Source organism: Dermacentor variabilis, chromosome 1, assembly GCF_050947875.1.
Source record: "Dermacentor variabilis isolate Ectoservices chromosome 1, ASM5094787v1, whole genome shotgun sequence".
Lineage (NCBI taxonomy): Eukaryota > Metazoa > Arthropoda > Arachnida > Ixodida > Ixodidae > Dermacentor > Dermacentor variabilis.
The window spans coordinates 192,106,826-192,127,031 of NC_134568.1; the positions used below are offsets into that span (position 1 = coordinate 192,106,826).

Here is a 20,206-nt window from a genome sequence, read left to right on the forward strand (position 1 = left end):
AGTGTTTCTGCACTTAACTTTTTGTCACTTGGCAGCTAGGAAAGCTCTTATTTACAGGCTCTAAGCTAAAGTTCCTTTTTTTTTTTTGCGAGGCGTGCTCTAAATGTCGTGCACATGAAAATGCTGCAATTTGTAACCAAAACTAAAGAAACAACAAAACATTACCCCTTCCTTTTTTTCTTCTTTCTGGGGGTTTACTTGCCAAATTTACCATATGATTATGAGGCCTGCTGTAGCGGGGGACTTCAGATTAAATTTAACCACATGGGGTTCTTTAACTCCTTCGTTATCATGCTTATTCAGATCGATCACTGGTGATTGATCCTTTAAATCGCCGATTTCAACATGTAGAATCAGTTTGAATTTTGATGGTGATGATGATGATGTTTAAGGTTTAATGGCGCAAGGGCCAGGTATGGCCAAAGAGCGGCATGATAGTGGTAATGAATATGTCGTGGTCTGATGGGTTCCGTGAATTTAATGTGACGTGGCTGTAAAGAGGCCTAAAACAGTTCGTGTAAATTGCATAAAATGTACACGTAATAAAATTATGGCAATGATTAATGATGTGTACTATGATCATTAAAATGCATTAAGAAAGAATGATGTATTATATAAAATATATAAAATATGCGAGATGCTAAGTTGCTTAGAGCACTACTGCCTCGCCAGAGCCCTTGAAATACAAGGGCCTTGAGGTGTGTGCTATTCAAAATAATTGTCACAGCGGCATCCTCTGAAGAGAGGAGGCGCTACGAACTAATGGGGCTAATACCATGTAGCACAACTTCTTTTAGGAAACCTAGAACAGCGTTGGTATCAAAGAGCGGTTCTGCACCGAGTAACATAACAGGATGAAGGGGGATGTGCTGCCGGTATGCTAAGGGAAAATGTTTTTTTCGTTCAGATTCGGCTTCCCGACACTCCAGAAGGACGTGGAGGACGGTCAGCCTCTCCCCACATCTGCCACAGGTTGGAGGCTCGTTTCCGGTGAGTCAAAAGTTATGTGTGCCAGATGTGTGTCCTATTCTTAGACGACAGAATAAGACATCTGTCCAGCGTGATTTTGTTACAGGAGGCCAGAAACCTAATTGTGGCTTTATTATATGCAGCTTATTATTTGTTTCCAGGTCCCACAAGCATTGCCAGTAGTTTTGCAGTTTCCTTTTTAAGAAAAGCTTCAGGTCTGTGACAGGGAGCGAAGCAGTAGGATTAACTGCATGCAATGAAATTGATGTGGCCATCTGGTTTACTAGAACGTTACCCTCGATGCCCCTATGTCCAGGCACCCAGCATATAATCACATGTTGATTAGATATATATACTTTACACAGGACAGAATAGAGTTCATTAATTACCGGATTTTTGTGGTTTACGAATGACATCAAGGCCGTCACAACACTAAGGGAGTCCGTATAAATAACTGATTTCTGGAGTTTTGATTTCTTTATATGCTTTACAGCCGAAACAGCGCGTAGGCCTCAGCCGTAAAGATACTAGTTTCTGGATGCAGTACATCGGAATCCGAGAAGGATGGACCGATGGCTGCATAGGACACCCCGTCGCGTGACTTCGATGCGTCTGTGTAGAACTCCGTGCAGGAGTGTTTGTACTGGAATTCCCGGAAATGCATTTGGATTTCAATCTCTGGAGTGTGCTTTGTAACTTGAGTGAAAGATGTATCGCATTGTATCAGCTGCCATTCCCAAGGAGGTAGCAGCTTGGCTGGATGCATTAGGCGAAGCTCGAGGAGTGGAACATGCATTTCACTAAGCTCCCTCACACGCAGCGAGAAAGGCCGTCTTACGGAGGGACGATTGCGAAAGAGGGTAGCATATGTCATATTGTTAACGGTATTAAAACACGGATGTTGAGGATTAGAGTAGACTTTCAGAAAATATGTTTGGCTGATGTATGTTCTCTGCAGATGAAGTGACCACTCATTCGATTCTGCATATAAACTTTCTATGGGACTTGTCCTGAAAGCGCCCGTGGCTAAACGGATACCTAGATGGTGAACAGGGTCTAGCATCTTTAGCGCGCTCGGGGCGCCAGAATGATAGATCATGGCACCATATTCTAATCGTGACCGAATCAGGCTCTTATAGAGGTTCATTAAGCACTTCCTGTCACTACCCCACGTAGTCTGCGATAGAAGTTTCATTAGGTTCATTGTTTTCAGACATTTTTCTTTAAGATGTTTAATGTGTGAGACGAATGCGAGTCTATTGTCCAGTACAACACCTAGAAATTTGTGCTCTTTGTTTACAGGTACCTGTTGTCCACACAGTTCTAAGCAAGGATCCGGAACCAGGCCTCTCTTTCTTGTAAAGAGAACACAAGAACTCTTGGAAGGATTGATTTTAAACCCATTTTTCTCTGCCCACCCTGACACCTTGTTCAAACCATGCTGTACCTGTCTCTCGCACACTGCAAGGTTACAGGATTTGAAACCTATTTGAATGTCGTCCACATAGACGGAATAAAAAATGGCCGGTGGTAAGTGTCATCTTAACAATAAAGAGTGTGCAACTGAGCACGCCTCCCTGGGGTACACCAGTTTCTTGTGTAAAAGGACGTGACAGCACCGTGCCCGGAAGGTGCTGTGCTGTAGGTACTGTAGGTACTGAAGGTACTGTACTTTTACCCGGAAGGTACGATTGGATAAGTAGCTTTTTATTAGGTTTAGCATATTGCCATGAACGCCCATTTCTGACAAATCTCTCAAGATTTTGTAGCGCCATGTTGTATCGTACGCCTTCTCCATATCGAGGAATATCGATAAGAAAAACTGTTTGTGTACAAACGCGTGACATATATGTCCTTCAATGTGTACAAGATGGTCAGTTGTGGAGCGCCCTTCTCGGAAGCCACACTGATAGGGATCAAACATTTTGTCCTGTTCAAGGAAATGGATGAGTCGCCGATTTATCATTTTTTCAAATACCTTACAAATGCAACTTGTGAGTGCTATTGGGCGGTAACTTGCCACTGAGGAAGGGTCTTTGCCTGGTTTCAAAACAGGGACCACAATGGCTTCTTTCCATGCCGTTGGAAGGTACCCTTCATCGCAGATAGTGTTGATAGGTGTAAGTAGTGTAACCTGCGTGTCATTTGGTAAGTTTTTGAGCATTTCATACATGATTCTATCCGCTCCCGGTGCAGAGCTCTTGCATGCGCTCAAGGCAGCTCTCAACTCTGCAATACCAAAAGGGCAGTTGAACGGTTCGTTCTGCCAACACTTTCTTGTGAGTGGCTTACATTCTTTTATTTCTTTATATTTGAGAAAGGCTTTTGAATAATTGGCGGAACTTGAAACCCTCTCAAAGTGCTCCTCAAGAGAGTCTGCCTGATCTTGCAGCGTATCGCCTTTGTGTTTACCAAAGGGAGTGAATATGTTTGCCGCCCTCTAATTCTATTTACCCTGTTCCAGACTTTGGCCTCATCTGTAAACGAGTTGATGCCGGATAAAAACTTTTGCCAAATCTCTCTTCTGGCCTGTAGGTGGGTTCTCCTGCCTTGAGACTTTACTTTCTTAAAGTTAACAAGATTCTCCGCAGTGGGAGAGGCGCGTAGCAACCCCCACGCTTTGTTCTGTTTCTTTCTAGTGATCCTACATTCATCGTTCCACCACGGGACACGCCGTTTACAAGCCAAGCCATTTACTTCCGATTTGCATTTAGATGCGGCATCTATTATGAAGGCTGTAAAATACTCCACAGCAGCATCAATTTCTAACGAAGACATGTCAGCCCATGAGATACTGGTGAGAACTCGGAATTTCTCCCAGTCAGCTGTATCAATCTTCCACCTAGGAGCCTGTGGTGGATATTCGTTTTCTTTAGGTTTTCTTAGCAGTATGGGAAAGTGGTCACTTCCGTAAAGATTGCTGATAACTTCCCATTCGAGTTCAGGCAGTATACACAGGGAAACTAGGCTGAGATCAATTGAAGAAAATGTTCTTTTTGCGAGAGAATAATATGTGGGTGCCTTCTTATTCAGCAGACACGCACCGGAAGAAAAAAGGAACTGTTCAACGAGAGGACCTTGTGCCTTATACGAGGGTCGCCCCACAGGTAGTTGTGTGCATTGAAATCGCCAAGAACAACATAGGGTTCTGGCAATTCATCTATAAAGGACTGAAATTCAGGTTTGCTTAGTTTGTAATGTGGAGGTATATAAAGCGAGCAAATAGTGATAAGTTTGTTTAGCAGAACAACTCGAACCGCCACTGCTTCAAGGGCCGTTCATAGCTGTAAACGTTGACACGCTATGTTTTTTTGAATTACAATTGCAACACCGCCCGATGATGCGATTGCATCATAGCGATCTTTGTGAAAAGTAACATACTGTCGAAGAAAGTTTGTGTATATTGGTTTTAAGTGTTTCCTGTAAACACAGCACTTTTGGATTGTGTTTGTGGATGAGTTCCTGCACATCATCAAAGTTTTTAAGAAGACCTCTGACATTCCATTGAATTATTTGTGTATCCATATTGGAAGTCAATAGGTGCTGTGTGTACAGAAACAGAAGTATTTATTAGAGATTTCAGAGATTAGATTACAGAGCTCTTTCGAGGCCCTGTAATCGGGGTTTTGCCCTTTCTGGAGCGTTCGAGGGAGCCTCGCCGCTCCTTAGGCGCTTGGTGCGCCGTGAGGACAGGTGTAGTGTCCACTGCCTCTTGTGAGGTGCCGGACACATGCTCTTGCGAGCGAGAAGTTTTCTGTGAGGGTCCTGCCTTGGAAGGCAAGACCCCTGCGCCCATCAGCCCGGAGGTCGATGGGGCTCCCTGAGGGATTTGGCTGCGCCGGCTGTTGCCAGCGCTGGAAGGGGCCGGGGAGGTTGGGGCAGCCTCGGCTGCGCCCACCTTCGGGGTCGATGACCCCGTCTACTGTGTTGGTGTAGCAGCGTTAGCTGCAGCCACCGAGGGGGCGGATGGCATCACTGCCGCCTCACTGGGTGTGGGTCGGACAGCCGCCGGAGACCGTTGTGGCGCTGCCCCCTGACGCGCCACATTGGCAAAGGTGTGCTTTGGCAGGAAAGATACCTGCCTGCGTGCCTCTTTGAAACCTACGTTTTCTTTTACTTTAATTGTAACTATTTCCTTTTCTTTCTTCCAAGATGGGCACGACCGCGAGTATGCAGCGTGCTCGCTTTCACAGTTTACGCAGTGGAGAGAGTTTTCACAAGATTCAGAAGTGTGCTCATGAGCACTGCATTTCGCGCAGGTTTGACGGCCTCGGCAGCTCTGTGAACTGTGACCGAAACGCTGGCATTTCAAGCAACGCAGGGGATTAGGGATGGATGGCCGAACACGGAGCTTGATATACCCGGCCTCAATGGACTCGGGCAGAACACTTGTTCTAAAAGTAAGTATCAGGTGTTTGGTCTGTATTTCCTTGTTGTCACGCCTCATCTTAATTTGCTTAACGTTGATGACGTTCTGCCCACTGAAGCCCTCCAAGAGCTCAGCCTCAGTCGGCTCCAAGAGATCATCATCGGAGACTACGCCACGGGTGGTATTCATAGTACGATGCGGAGTTACTGTCACTTTGGCGTCGCCAAATGATACTAGATGGGGTAGGTTTTCATATTGCTTCAGGTTGCGGAGCTCCAAGAGGAGATCACCGCTTGCCATTCTGGATGCTTTGTAACCTGTACCAAGAACTTGGGTCAGAGACTTGGACACGAGGAATGGTGAGATTGTTCGTACAGGTTTGTTTGGTGTTTCGGAGTGAACTAAGTGGAAGCGAGGAAAAGTTTCTTTTTGACGGGCGAAAAATTCTAAAACATCATCGGTGCGCCCCCTCTTCAGGGAGCGATCAGGTAGTGGGGGAAAGGAGTAGTCATAGGAGATTGTAGTTTCGGCAGTAACGCCAGTCACCCACCGTGGAGTCCTACAAGGGGACGCTGCAGGGCCTGTGAAACACGGCCTGCAAACGCCAGCTGTACATTACCACTATAACCAAATATGAAATAACCTAGGTTGGTTATTCACACAAGGTTAACCCTTGCTGCCTGGAAAAATTGGAAGTAAAGAGAAGCCAGGAGAATACAGGAAAGATGGAAAGTGAGAGAAAGACGAAGGTTGCAGGGACAGCGAGAGACAGGAAAAGGCAACTACCGATTTCCCCCGGGTGGGTCAGTCCGGGGGTGCCATCTATGTGAAGCAGAGGCCAAAGAGGTGTGTTGCCTCCGCCAGGGGGCCTTAAAGGTCCAAACACCCAGCATCAGCTCAACCCCCAGGATCCCCCTTTCCCCAGACACGGCTAAGCCACCCACGGGTACATGCGGGAGGGTCCAACCCTCGTGTGCTCGGGTACGTGGTGTCACAACACACCAAACGCCTGCTGACGCAGACGCCCCTGCGGGGAGTTTGAATTTTCCCACTGTGGCGATGTTGTAATTTTTGACAGACATTTTTGTTAACTATTTGTTAACTAATGTGCACGCGTTGTAGCAAAAAGGGGAGTTTCTATCACCCTCTGCCACACTCAAGAAGAAAGCATGCCAGTTATGATTACGCAGCACTAACATCAAATTTCTGTGATTAAAAAGACTCCCAGCAAACCAAAAATTAAATTATGTGGTTGGCCTCACCATCTGACAGTGCTGAGCAGTAATAATTACCCGAAAATAATGGCAGCTGTTCACTAGTAAGCTTTGGATTGGAGTTGAAGTAGTCTTACTCCACAAAAAGCACATTTCTGAAGGCCCGCCGCATGCCCAACATGTGGGCCTGGCATTTTCAGCCAGTTTCCAAGAGTTTCGGTTTCGCTTCTCTTGTAAAATACCAGCGAGAGGTGCTAACAGTGTTACTACGCATTTATTGAAAGTCACTCCATTGGCAGTGGCGCGCCGCCCGATTGCGTTGTGAGCAAAGTATTTCACTTGAAACTATGCTATGCCCGCACTTGAATTTAGTAATGAGGACTCGAGCTAGAAGTCTGAAGATGACAGCAAACCACGTCCAAACTACGACGACAATGATGTTGGGCCTAGAACAACTAGGCCCAACACTACGGAGCAGCGCAAGACAGTTTACAACGGCGCGGGATTGCTTTCTACTCTTCTTCAGTGCAGAAGTGATAAAGACCATCTGCGAAAATACAAACAAATATGATTGGATGCATCTTCTGGAGTAGCTCAGCCCGCTGAGAGAGATTGGTCCTGGAAAGAGGCAACTCTAGACAAACTGATGAAGTTTATTGGAGTTCTATCACACCACCCTCAGAAGGTGCTGAAAAAGGAAAACTGCCAAATGGGCTACGAGGACCGCAATGTTGAATAAAAAATAAACGCTTTGTGCGAAAAGTGCAGATTGCACGTATGCTTCACAAAAACCAGCAACTGCTTGACCATATGGCAGGAGCTATAAAGCAGTTCCTGGTCTTAGCTTCTTTTTTGTATCCAAAGAATGGCGGTGTACTGAGCATTTACATTTCCAGACACTTTTTCTGGGTGATTTATCATTGAAATGTATACATTGGAATCTTGTTGATATGATCTTCACAAGAACTGAAAAATAAGGCATATCATTCGAAAATCCTGTTATCCAAAGCAAGCTCCTAAAAGTATGAAAATAGGCGTACTCAGTCACAAACTCATAGCAAAGGTTCATATGGCGTCGAGTGATACTACTACGCATAACATGTTATGCAGAGCAGCATCACTCGAAACCACATGAACCGCAGTCAACAGACTTTTATTCAGCAACGTTGAAACAGTTTGCCAGTTTGCTCTGAAGTTTCTGCTTTTCTCAATGTTTGTAAAGATCTTTGCTGGAAGTAAAGAAAAAAGAAACTTCCAGTTCCTCACTCAGCAACGTGGCTGCACTGTTGCAGCAGTGTTTTACTGCCGGCAGCACGCCACGTGCGTTTTTCCTCCACTGTGGCTGGGGCTTAACACATTGTTTGGAGGTCACTGGAATGTTATTTAATATAGTACACTGAAATATAAAGCTATGAGATTTAGAAATATTAGTAAAAGCCCACTTCTGCAGTCATATTATCCCATTTTTATATGTAAATGCGATCGCAATAACCATATGAATATATGCTCCATATGCTCCTATGAGATGGTATCCGGGAAAAGAAAGAAAAATGTATTACGCAGAATTGTATCAACAATACTTCCCTGTATTCTGAATTTCCTTTGATATTAAGGCTTTTGTAGATGTTTCTTATTGTTGTTTTTATCAATTGACCACAAAAATGCCGCTTTTTACAATTTTTATGTGTTACCTAATAAACTTTTTTTTGCTTTTTGTATGTTTTTGGAAAGAGCATTTCACTATGTACAATTTGCTATGCTGCAATGTGTACGGGTATATTATTTGTAGTGGCAAAAACTTTTCTCCGAGACCTATAAAAACAATAATTTTCTCGGGGTAACGAAAGATTTAACATGCACCCATTGCAGGTACACGGGCATTTTAGTGTTTCACACCTATCAAAATGCAGCTGCTGTGGCCAGCATTTGATTCCGCGCCCTCGGGCTTAGCAGCACAATGTCAAAGCCACCACGGTGAGCAGAACTTTGACGAATAGTGATCTCATCAAATAGCTCTAATATTACCAATAAAGCAAAAGTTTCTTCGAGGTCTACAATGGAAAGCTTAGGAAGGTTCAGTCCCACCAAGCTTGACAATGTCAGTGCTAAAATGACAGACTCAACTGCATCTGGACTGCAGTTGAGATTGGCTGTTGCTCAGGCTGTTTAGGCGGCCTGAACTGCAGGAGGTAAACATGCACTGGCACCTGTTTCCTGAGGCCACATTACTCAAAAGCTGCTTTTCCTTTCGTACACTTGCATTCAATTTACTGTGACATCTGGAGCGTTGAACCGAAATTTTCTCATTACAGTTTCAATTACGCCCCAATGATAAAAGAAGAAATCATAAGAGATATGAACAAAGTTAGTATATCTACTCGAATACAAGGATAAGCTTTTCTCCAAAAAGATCCTCAGCTTGTTATGGAAAAGAGTGCGTGGACATTTCCTAGGCACAGCCACTGCCACATCTACTACCTCTTGTTCGCAAGGTATGCGTTCATGTTAGACCGTGTGGCATGTTTCACCAGACCATGTAGCGATTTAGGGTTGGAGGGAGGTGGACATGCCTCCCCTGATGTCTTCTCTCCATGGCTCTCACATATGCTGTATTTTGGCTTCCCCGTGTAGCAGTACGACACCACCGGTTGTTGTAGATGCAGAACAGTACGAGAGATGACGTGAGGGTAGCGCTACTAATGTCACCCGCGGGGTTACTCGGGCACTAAAGGGGCTGAGGTAATGCACAGACAACCACGTGATCACTGACACAATTCATGGGACTGTCCCATGAAAGGCTTCGGAGAGAGGGATCAGAATGGATGAACATGATCGTTCAAACGCGCTACCGTTTGCGTGACTGTACACACAAACGATGTCCGGCATGGGGCAAACATATTCGCTCGATATTATGTTGCAGTGAATCGGAATTTCTTGATTTATCAGTGCCTATCAGCATGTTCTATTCGTTGTAATTCAACTAGCTGGCATTGCTGTACAAAAGGTGATTATGTTTGCTTTTGTGTTGTTCGTTGGTCCTAAGAGCATGCCTGAGACCCCACATAGCAAGGTTGGGCCATAAATGCAGATACTGCACAATGAAAAGCTCCAGAATGCAAGAAAATTGTACTGTTCGATTCCTGTTTTGGTTCATGAAAAAATAATTTTTTCGGATTTTGCTTCAGTTTTGTTTCAACACCCTAGTGACATAACAGCAAGCACCTGGCTAAAAAATTTTTTTATGGAACTGGTTTGCAGGATAAGTGTGTTAAAATAAATGTCATGGGTGTGCTGGGAAACTTAATATATTGTGCTTTCCCCTTAAACATGGAAGCTCAATTGTTCTAAGCAAAAAGTGCTGATATCTGGTACATTTAAGGTAGGATGTGGCCCTCGAAAACCGAAACATTGTGAAAAAGTCAATTTTTCAAAAACAATATTTTTGGATTGTATGTCTCAGGAACTGCCTGTTCCGTAATTATCAGCATCTAATCCAACCGTAAAGTAAAAAAAAAAAAAACACTACTTTTGACGCCACCACGGCCCACAAAACACGCACAAATGCCGAAATGAACTCAAACTTCGCGTGCACGCCATTCCCGGCCCATGTGGCCTGCCCGTGTCATCTTGATGTCGTTTTGACCGTGAATTCTTTGTCTCTGTTTTACCGCTTTGCAAAATGGCACCGTCAGCGCGGTTGAGGTGCTATTGGCGTTTTCCCTCAATGTGATGCGGAGCGCTGATTGGCTGGAGCAGCGCGTTCAAATCCCACGGGCTAAAACGCACCTGCCATTGGCTGCTACGCAGGCGGTGGCAGCGGCTGCTCCCTTCGATGCCGCGCCTGCCGCGCTCGCATCGTTGTTGCTTCTTGCTCCGTCCGCCTCAACAGACGCCTGCTTGCGAGCTGCTCACCGCCAATCCAACACATTGGGTGTGCCTGGAGCCACAAGAGCTAATTGGAAGCTCTGCAGGAGCTTTCTAATAAAAACACATGTGTTCAACGTTAAGGCCTGTTTTCTCGGAATGGATTTTTTTGCTAGTAGAGGTGCTGGGGAAGGCGATATCTCAAGAACTGCTCTTCAGATTTCTGTGCCATCTTTTTTATTCTGTTCCTGAATGACTTTCCCAGGGTGTAACAAGCTTCTTTTTCTGAAAGCTGGTGCAGTTAACTTATATAATAAGCAATAATTTTTGATGAATGCGGTCATTGCTGGCTACATCAAACTCAAAGTTGTGTCAAAATTTCTTGAAGGGGAAATTAAAGAAAAGGACTTTGTAGCCCCCTGGGATATCTATCAAGGGATCATCACAATGAATTTGAGCTTCCTATGATGTGCTGGCATTTCTCCAGGCTCTTCCTCAGGCATATACATGAACCACCTAGTTAGACCTCAATAACTTTGGAACTAATAAACACATCTTCATGAAACTTTGCAGTTCCTCATAGTTCGATGGTGTGAACATACCCTAAAAGTTTCATCCGGATATCTTAAAAAATAAAAAGTTCGGTCCCCAGGGTAGCCTCCCCCCTCAAGCAGGGGTGTGCAAATACACTTGGACCTTACGTATAACGAAACAGGATATAACTAAGTAAATGAAATTCCCCTTGAAATCCCCGTAGAGTTTCATGTACAGTCGAACCTACTTATAACAATATTCAAGTGCCACGAAAATTACAGTTATAACCAGGTTGCACGAAAAAATCTAAATAGGGGGATGGCAGAGCTGATATGAGAAAACTATATAGGCAGGGAGGCCTGTGCTCCTCCCCACTACCTTCCTCCGCCCGACTGCTGATTGTGTTCACTTGTTTCACTGCTTCCTGGGCGCTCCGATTGCATGTAACAAGCCACTGCTGTCGGCGTTAAAGAATGGCGTTGCTATAAAATCTGCAAAGAGGTGTCATGGGTGGCAAGCGATATGCAAGCACTGCCAAGGCATCACTTTGGTGGCCCCAAACGGGGCCTTTTAAAAATTGCGATAAGGCTGCCGCGACAGCCTCTCAGCTTGAGAAATCCAGAAGAAACACTGAAGAGAGATTGCCACAAGCATCTCCCCACGTACTTGTCACTGGCTTGCACGAGAAAAACCTATGTCCGTCAGCCAGGCATGCTTTATGTGAAGCTTGCCGACATCCTCTCCAAGGCATCCAAGCGCTCCACGTAGTGCAGCGGAAGGTTCCTCATGAAAACGAAGCCCCGGGGGGACTGAATCATGCCGGACCTCCTGTGAGGACAACGTTGAGGCAGCCTGCCCTACCGTGTCATCGCTGCCATCGTCGCCGTCGCTATCCGATGCATGTTCGTAATGATCGTCTCATTGGTTAGACGCACTTAGTTTCCAAATCTATAGCCGTGCACTTTCTTTTCACCAGCAATGGTGTGCATTGCAGTACATCGTGCATTGCGTGCACCAGCGGGTGGATCAGCCATGTTCCGTTTTGATGGCGAGTCAAGCGAAGTTGACAAACTGCGTGGCCAGGAACAACTTCGACACAACCAACAAAAATGAATGCGAGCGATTAAGCTGTTCACAGAACTGCACTGAATGAGGAGTCAGCAAGTAACATGCGAGCAATCTGCTTGCGGCGCAGTTGGCACAGTCCATTTGTGTTTCAGAGGGTGGGGCGGCGTAGAGCTATGGGCGCAGCCTATTCATGTTCGGAGGGGTCAAATGGTGATGGGAGAGAGCCGCGCAGAGATGGCTAGAAAATGAGAGCACAGCGGCTGTTGGAACAGCGGCCCATCGTGCAGCGGCTCTAATTTTTCGTTTTCTTTCTTTCTTTTAAAGGATTTCGCATTTCACTACCTTTCGGCTCGGACACCCAGCAGCCAGACTTCATCGTTATAACCAATAATGCAAAGTCTGGGAATTGTAGTAAGCGGGTTATTTCACCATGGAAAACATAAAAAATTCGACGGTGCAGTAGCTTCTCATTGTTATAAACGATATATTGTTAAAACCAGTATCGTTATAAGTGGGTTTAACTGTATTGAAACCCTAGTTTTAACGAAGTGAAATTGTCCTGCCAATGGATATAATGAACTAGATTAGTCTCCAAAAGAAAAAAATTGCTGCCAGTTGGGCGCCAGGTACATTGCTTTCTGCAGGGTTTGGCCCTCATTCACCGCGGCAGTTCAGAACTCCCACATCCTCGCATCGAATAAGTCGTCGAGCAACACTGGTCTTTCTCATCGCTGCGCGTAGCTGTGCACCTGCGCACAAGGAGCTGCTCACTATCATACTTTTTCACTGACTTCTCTTTCTTGTGCGTGCCTGGCTGCATGATCCACGCAGCTATGTGCTGCAGTGCTAAAGATTAGCACATTTAGAGGCCAGGCACAGCTGTGCCTGGCCTCTAAATGTGCTAATCTTTAGCACTGCAGCACAGCTGTGCCTGGCCTCCCAGATCTCCCCGGTGCAACCTTGGGAGTCATGCCAAGCCTGCATGAGCCGCGCCATGATGCACGGCTAAGCACATTTACGCACCGCGGTGAAGAAAATTAGTGCATTCACTTCTCTCTTGCTCTATGGGGCCTGGTCTCAGAGGTCTCCCCAGCACAGTATTGGAGGTCATGCCCAGGCCGTGCATTCACTTCTCCCTCTCCCTGCGGCACGCTGCACAGGCTGGCAGCCAGCTGGGCATGGCCTCCAAGATTGCATTGGCATTGGTGGAATATCAGAGGCCACAAGCAGGCCAAGTCAAGCTGGCACGGCGAAGTTTGCTTGCCTTCTCGACCACACAGCTAAGTGTTGCGTTGTGTGCCACGTGCTGCTTGACCATGACAAGCGAAGTGGAAAGCGGATGCGAAAGACTCAAAATGGAACAATAATGGATATAATGAACTAACAGATATAACGAAGTAATGCCTTCTCCCCCTTCAACTTCGTTATAACGAGGTTCGAGTGTACAATTGCCGACTGATTTTTCGGACTTGAAAAATTCGGACATGCTCGATTATTTGGTCTGCTTCGCGGCACCGCCATTCTCCCCATATACCATAATGTATAACAACTGCCGAAAGTGCAGACACCTTGCAACCTCTCGTCTGATTTTTCGGACACTACTTGAGCCAACTCGATCGAGAGCACCATGCACCGAATCTGACCGGGGCATGGTTCGACTTGTTGAACGCCGTTTTTGTTTTGAACGGAACCTCCTTGCTGCCCCATGAAGTGGCGCTACTGCAAATCCCCGCTCATCATCATCGTTTCTGCCTGGTTCGATAGAGTGGCTACAGCAGTTCCGGTCTTAGCTTAGTAAGCCATGTCAAGACAATCCAGCAGCTGATCTGTTTCTTTCTTCGTGCACGACGCTGCGAGTAGGCCACGCTTTTCGTTTGTGCGACAGGTGTCGGCGTGGTGGTGTTTGCTTTGTGTGCTGTGCCGAGGTTGTGATGATCCAACGTGGCATACGGAAACATCGCGCCAAGTGTCTAATGGCGCCGGCAGTGCCCGCGCAGACTGCGCTGGGGAATGCCGGCAAGCTGATGCCGGGAGGCCTAGGATTTGTCACTTTCTGATGTGCTCCCTACTGACGCCGAAAATGTTCTGCCGAGACCTACGTAGTGGTTGCATTGCGATTCCGGACACCATCTCATTTGACAGTTTCACAGGTGCTGACACTGCTGTACTGACATGCGCAGAACTCAACGACGGCGAGATCATTTGTCAAGTTTCTGCTGCACCGCCGGACGACGATTCCGAGTTGGAAGATGACGCACCGTGTGCTGCGCTGCCGTCGCATGCGGAGCATGTACAAGCAGTGACTGTGCTTTCAGCTGCCTATAGTGACTGTACGACCTTCTCCGAGATTCAGGCTTATCTGACTGCACGTAAAAGGAACAGCGTGCAACGACGCATTCACGACTTCTTCAAGCCTACTGCCGAGTCTGAATAAGTGCGTGGAAATAAAGGATTTCTTTTTTTTCACTTAATCTGCTTTTTCGGACACCTGTTTATTCGGACATTTCCGCAGTCCCCAAGAGCTCCGAATAAATGGTCGGCGACTGTATTCAAATATCACCGAACTGAATTGAATAGTGAACATTCGAATAATTTGATCTGCGATTCAAACATCTAAAATTCAATTTTTCTAATATTATCTGACTTTATCTACACAATTAATGACATCCCAATCGACACTGTAAACTCTATTAGGTACCTAGGCATTACAATCACGCATGATTTAAACTGGTGCTCACATATAACTAACATCATATCATCTGCTAACAAAACCTTGGGATTTTTGAAACGCAATCTCCGCAACGCTCCTCAACAAGTAAAACTACTAGCATATAAAACACTGGTTAGGCCAAAACTCGAATACGCATCACCCATATGGCATCCTCACCACATTTACCTCAGCAACGCATTAGAATCCATACAGAACCGCGTTGTAAGATACATTCACTCGACATACTCATATGATATCAGCGTATCGCCATTAAAAGTAGTCTGGTTTGGACACACTAGCGCACCGTCGCCGTATCACGAGCTTATCATTATTCCATAAATTCTTCACCAGCTCGCTTCGCCACGCACCTTACATTGTACCACCTTCACGCATATCGCTGCGCACAGGCCACCCACTAAATGTTGCTCGCCCTAGCGCGCGCACTGTCACCTGCTCATCATCATTTTTTCATCGTACAGTTAAAGACTGGAACGGCCTTCCCCACCACGTCGCTGCCATCACCACCTCATCTGCCTTCGTGGATGAAGTAACGAGTATTCTGTCTTTAAAATAAGATAGTGGGCAACCTCCTGTATTTTTGTACCACCCACCCCTTATGTAATACCCCGCAAGGGGTCTTTAAGGTAATAAAATGAAATGAAATGAAATATATTCGGTGTAGGGACCAGCGCAGTGCCATATGTTGTGTGCCCAGTAGCGCCACTTGTGCTCAGATGTCACCGAAGCAAGCGTTTCACTTTGTTTTCGGCACAATAGGAACGCTGAACACGGTAGCGGACTTGGTCAGTGCGAGCACTCCCCGACGTCAGGCTAATGCAGAGATCGCACAAACAGCCTCTGAACTCCGTAATTTGCAGAGTGGCATCATGTTGGCCAGATCCACCTCTGTCGGTGCAAGGTTCGTCCAGATCGACAGGACCTATTGAAATGATCATGCGATATGGACGAAGACGATGGTAACAAAAGCAGTGTGTATTTTCGTAAAGTGTGAAGATCGGGTCGATTAGCTGCTGATAGGCATGAAGATTGCGCTGGATAAGCAGCAACAAAGTGCAAGTCGTTTTGATAGCCGTCGATCACTAATGAGCAATCCACATGAACATAACACTAGTGGCAAGCATTCCGCGATGGCTTGCAGGGTTCCGTTGCCACATCGGCCAGCAGATAATTTTCATCACAACCACACTACCTCAGCAATTATGCCTAATCGACGCTGCCTCATTAGGCGTTGGAGACTAAAATTACGGTTTGGTAAAGGATTCCAGGTTTGGCACAGACCTATTCGAAGCAGCCATGCAACACTCGGAAAGCCAACAAACCACCTTGCAAATGAAAGTGAGAGACGGTGGGTGAACGAGGAGGGGATAGGGAGGGGATGCAAGTGGCCTGCAAACATGCAGTGACCCTTCAGGTTTCATTCTTTGACGGATGGTAAATCAAGTCCAACCGGAAAATAAAATGACGTGGATGGTGCCTGCTCTTTACCATTTACGCCGGTTACATGTGGAGCGGTGATCGAGTCACGTGATGCATAGTGCTTTCGTCTGTCGCGCAGATTGGCTTTACGATAACCCAACTGCAGTAAATTTCGTTAAGCCCTCGTGTACATTAAAAACTTGAAAGTAAAACTTTCTGTGCTATTTCACCATTAAATTAAGAACCTCATTGGTATTCAGTGCAACATAGTGTCACCAATACATTAGTTTCAGAGGGGAAAAAAATATGCTTTATTCTATTCAACAGAAATTATATTGATAAAAAAAAAATATTTTCTAGACCTTCATATGCTTGAACTGGGCTGTAATCAGTGCTGGCATACTAATTTACTGCTCCCTTTTATAAGAGTAGACCGTACTGCATATCTTGATTTCTATGTACCTAAGTTATTGATAGCCTGCAACATTTTTGTTATGCAATGTTAGGATTCCCGAGCCTGTGCAGCCCTATATTTCCTTGCCCAGAATTTGTAAGCACTAATATGTCTGAAAAATTTTCTGCGATTCGATTCAATATTCGTCTTTCTTTTTCTTGGTTAGATTTGATAGTCGATTCGAAATCTACTATTTGGTACTTGTACAACCCTACATTTAAGCGTATCCAAGGCTAATTTCACACTAACATACACTATATTGAGGGCTAAAGTTTGCATGCACACTTACTGCACTCGCTCCTGCACTGCTTTATTCTGCTTTGCTTTGTGGCTGTCATAAGCATCCTGTAATGTAACAAAATAGCATGAATTAACATATTAGATAACACAGAATAACATTTCATCAACCAGTTGACAATGGAGTAAGCAAGGTTCACAAAAAAAAAAAAACACAATAATCCCCCTTTGCACTTATATCCTGACACTGTGAAATTCACATATTAATTTAATGACATGACCATGATAGGTGTGAATTTTGAGGTACCATTTCTGTTTACTCCCAGCCACATTGACCTATATGGAGTGTGTAACACATGGGATGGCGTGAATGCGTGCTCAGATTGTTATGAATGATATGATTACAAACAAGCCACCATGATAGACCACCAATGGTCAAGTGCGAACCATGCCCACACCACCATTGACCTGACACTGAAGATTTGCTCTATCTAAGCTGCTAGCCTTTCTTTTTCGTTTTCTAGCCAAATAGAAATCTAAATGACAAAATTAAATATAAAACAAAAACTACAATGGCAACAGCTGCGGCATCATCTCGCAGACTCTAGAAGGTGATTGCTCTGATATACCATCACTGCTTCACATTTATTATTTATTTATTAATAAATGCCTCCTTGATTGTCTACTCTTACTGCTAGATGCACTACACACGACAACAAACAATATGCTTCCAAGTTCTCAAGACAACACTGAATATGACCCCGGTCTGTCTTGGGAAAATGTCATTAAACTTGGGAGTTTTGAATTCAATTTTTCAAAATCCATCCCTTGTAGCTTTGCTGTCATTCACCAATAATGCATACATTCGCTGGCATTCAATAAAATATACTGGCAATCAGAAGTCACCACAGAATAAAGAAGCTTTGAAAGCATTAAAGGGTCATTTAATACCGTATTTACTTGCATAATGATCACACTTTTTTGTCAAGAAAATTGACGCAAATTAAGGGGTGCGATCACTATGCGGATTAAATTTCCCACAAAGAGGAACATTTTCTTTTTTCATCATGACAAGCAGGCGGCTGCCGCTGTCAGTGCGGGACACCAAAACAGAAATGGCTGCCGGCGGAGCAAGCCGAACGTGCCGAACGCGATTATTTTTCTTCTCGTGAGTACATTACGTGCATTGAAACAGTTTCTTCCATATCAGCAATGAATAATATTGTTACGGAAGGATGACAGAAGAGAGAGAGGAAGAAGATAGCGAGACGCTGGTTGCTGCATGTTGTAGCTGGTCAGCAATCTTGACCACATTGATTTTGCTTGTATATATACTGTAAATATATTCAGTCTATACTCCCAACATCCCCGTAACATATTGGTGGGAGGTGCGGGGTACCACGGCTGGAAATGGAGCTCCGCAGTGGACGTCGCATCACCGTCCTCACCATGAATGACGGTGAGCACTCGGGATCAACGTCGTTGCCGCCTCCAACGTCACCATCACCGGCTACGACACTGTCCCCTTCGGTTGTGGTTGTGCAACCCAAGGATCCCGGAACTTTCTGCGGGACTGATGGCGCCGACGTTAAAGAGTGGGTGGCTATGTATGAACGGAATCAACCGATGGGACCCTATGCTTATGCTAGCTAACCTGTTGTTCTACCTAAGAGGCACGGCAAAGGTGTGGTTCAAAAACCATGAAGAGGAGCTGACCAGCTAGGACCAATGCAAAGAGAAGTTAACAGAGTTGTTTGGCAAACCAGCCAGCCGTAAAATTGATGTAAAGCAGAAACTGGCCTCCCGTGCCCAATCCCCCACGGAGTTTTATGTTTCATATATCCAGGATGTGCTGGCACTTTGTTGTAAAGCCGATCACGACATGACAGAAGCTGAGAAGGTAGGGCGTGTGCTGAAGGGCATTGCTGATGACGCATTTATTCTGGTCATGTGCAAGAGCTGCTCTACAGTTGATGCTATCATCAAAGAGTGCCGACAATTCGAGCAGGCCAAAAGCCGATGTGTCCTGCACCCATTCACCAGACTTCCCAATACTGCCGCAATGTCGATGTGTGAAGATCAGCCTGCACAGCAGCATGCGTCGCCATCAGAGGACGTGGTGCTAATCGTTCGACGTGAACTGGACGCGAAGGCGCCCGCAGCTTGATGTTCGCGTAGCCCTGATGCTACCCCTATTTCAGTTCCCCTCCTGCAAGCCATCGTTTGCCACGAACTTGAAAACTTTGGCCTACATTCTGTCTGTGCTGTCACCAACCCCAGAGCCAACGAACGCCCTTCTACTATTTTCGCTACACCCCGCCACTTCTCTCCGCATTATCGCAACCCAACTGACTGGAGAACTGCGGACGACCAGCCGATATGTTTCACCTGTCGCTGCATTGGCCGTGTCGCCAGATACTGTTGCAACTCGTGGCCCTCAACACCTCGCACGCCGATAAACCTGAGCCGTTTTAATGAAAATGCCCGCAATGTTTCGCCCACCCTCCAGTCTAACAGCACCGACAACTCTGCTAGGAACACATGGTACAGTCGCTCACCATCACCTCGTGGACACTAGTCTCGCACACCATAAACACGTGATGCTCCGAGCACCGGTCCACCGCACTTGTGTTTGCTTCAAGATGTGCGTCTGTCACCTGAGGCAGTCACTTACGTCGCTTTGACCGCACAGCCAGATTCCCAACGGTGAATATATCCTTCGCCCCATCATTGACATGCTTTTGAACCGGAATGTTGCTCTTCCGCATATGCCGGTGACGATTAATAATAACAACGTCGTTCTTCCGCTTCTGAATTTCAGCTTGTGCCCTCAAGTGCTTCCAGCTGGCATGTTCTTGGCCAGCGTTTCTAATACTTCCGAATTTGACATTGAAAGTCTAAATGCCAAGAGCAGTTTCTTAGCACCAATTGCAGCTCACAGCTGTGGTTCCCTAACGGATGACTTGGTGAAGATGATTGCACCTGACCTCACCTCGGCACAGGCCACGAACATATGACTCCTCCTCGAATCGTACCTTGACATCTTTGATTTCAGCGACAAGCCTTTAAGACAAACATCTGTTGTTCACCACTATATCAACACTGGAGACACGAATCCTATTCATCGGCGTCCCTATCGTGTATTGCATGCTGAACGTCGAGTCATCCAATCAGAAGTCGACAAAATGCTCCGCAAAGGAGTCATCGAACCATCAGCCAGCCCTTGGGCTTCGCCTGTCATCCTTGTGAAAAAAAAAAGGATGGTACCTGGCATTTTTGCATCGATTATCGCCATTTAAACAAGATAACCCGAAAAGACGTCTACCCACTACCACGCATCGATGACGCCT

At 45.7% G+C, this 20,206-nt stretch overlaps 1 protein-coding gene across 1 annotated transcript in view; it reads right to left on the bottom strand.

The window, feature by feature from the left end:
• The window catches only part of LOC142590325 (neuroguidin), a 65,961-nt gene that overhangs the window by 20,857 nt on the left and 24,898 nt on the right, over positions 1-20,206 (bottom strand). Inside the window, exon 8 of the mRNA XM_075702367.1 lies at positions 16,909-16,964. Within this exon, the coding sequence (XP_075558482.1) occupies positions 16,909-16,964 (56 nt within the window). The remainder of the gene's footprint in view (positions 1-16,908; positions 16,965-20,206) is intronic.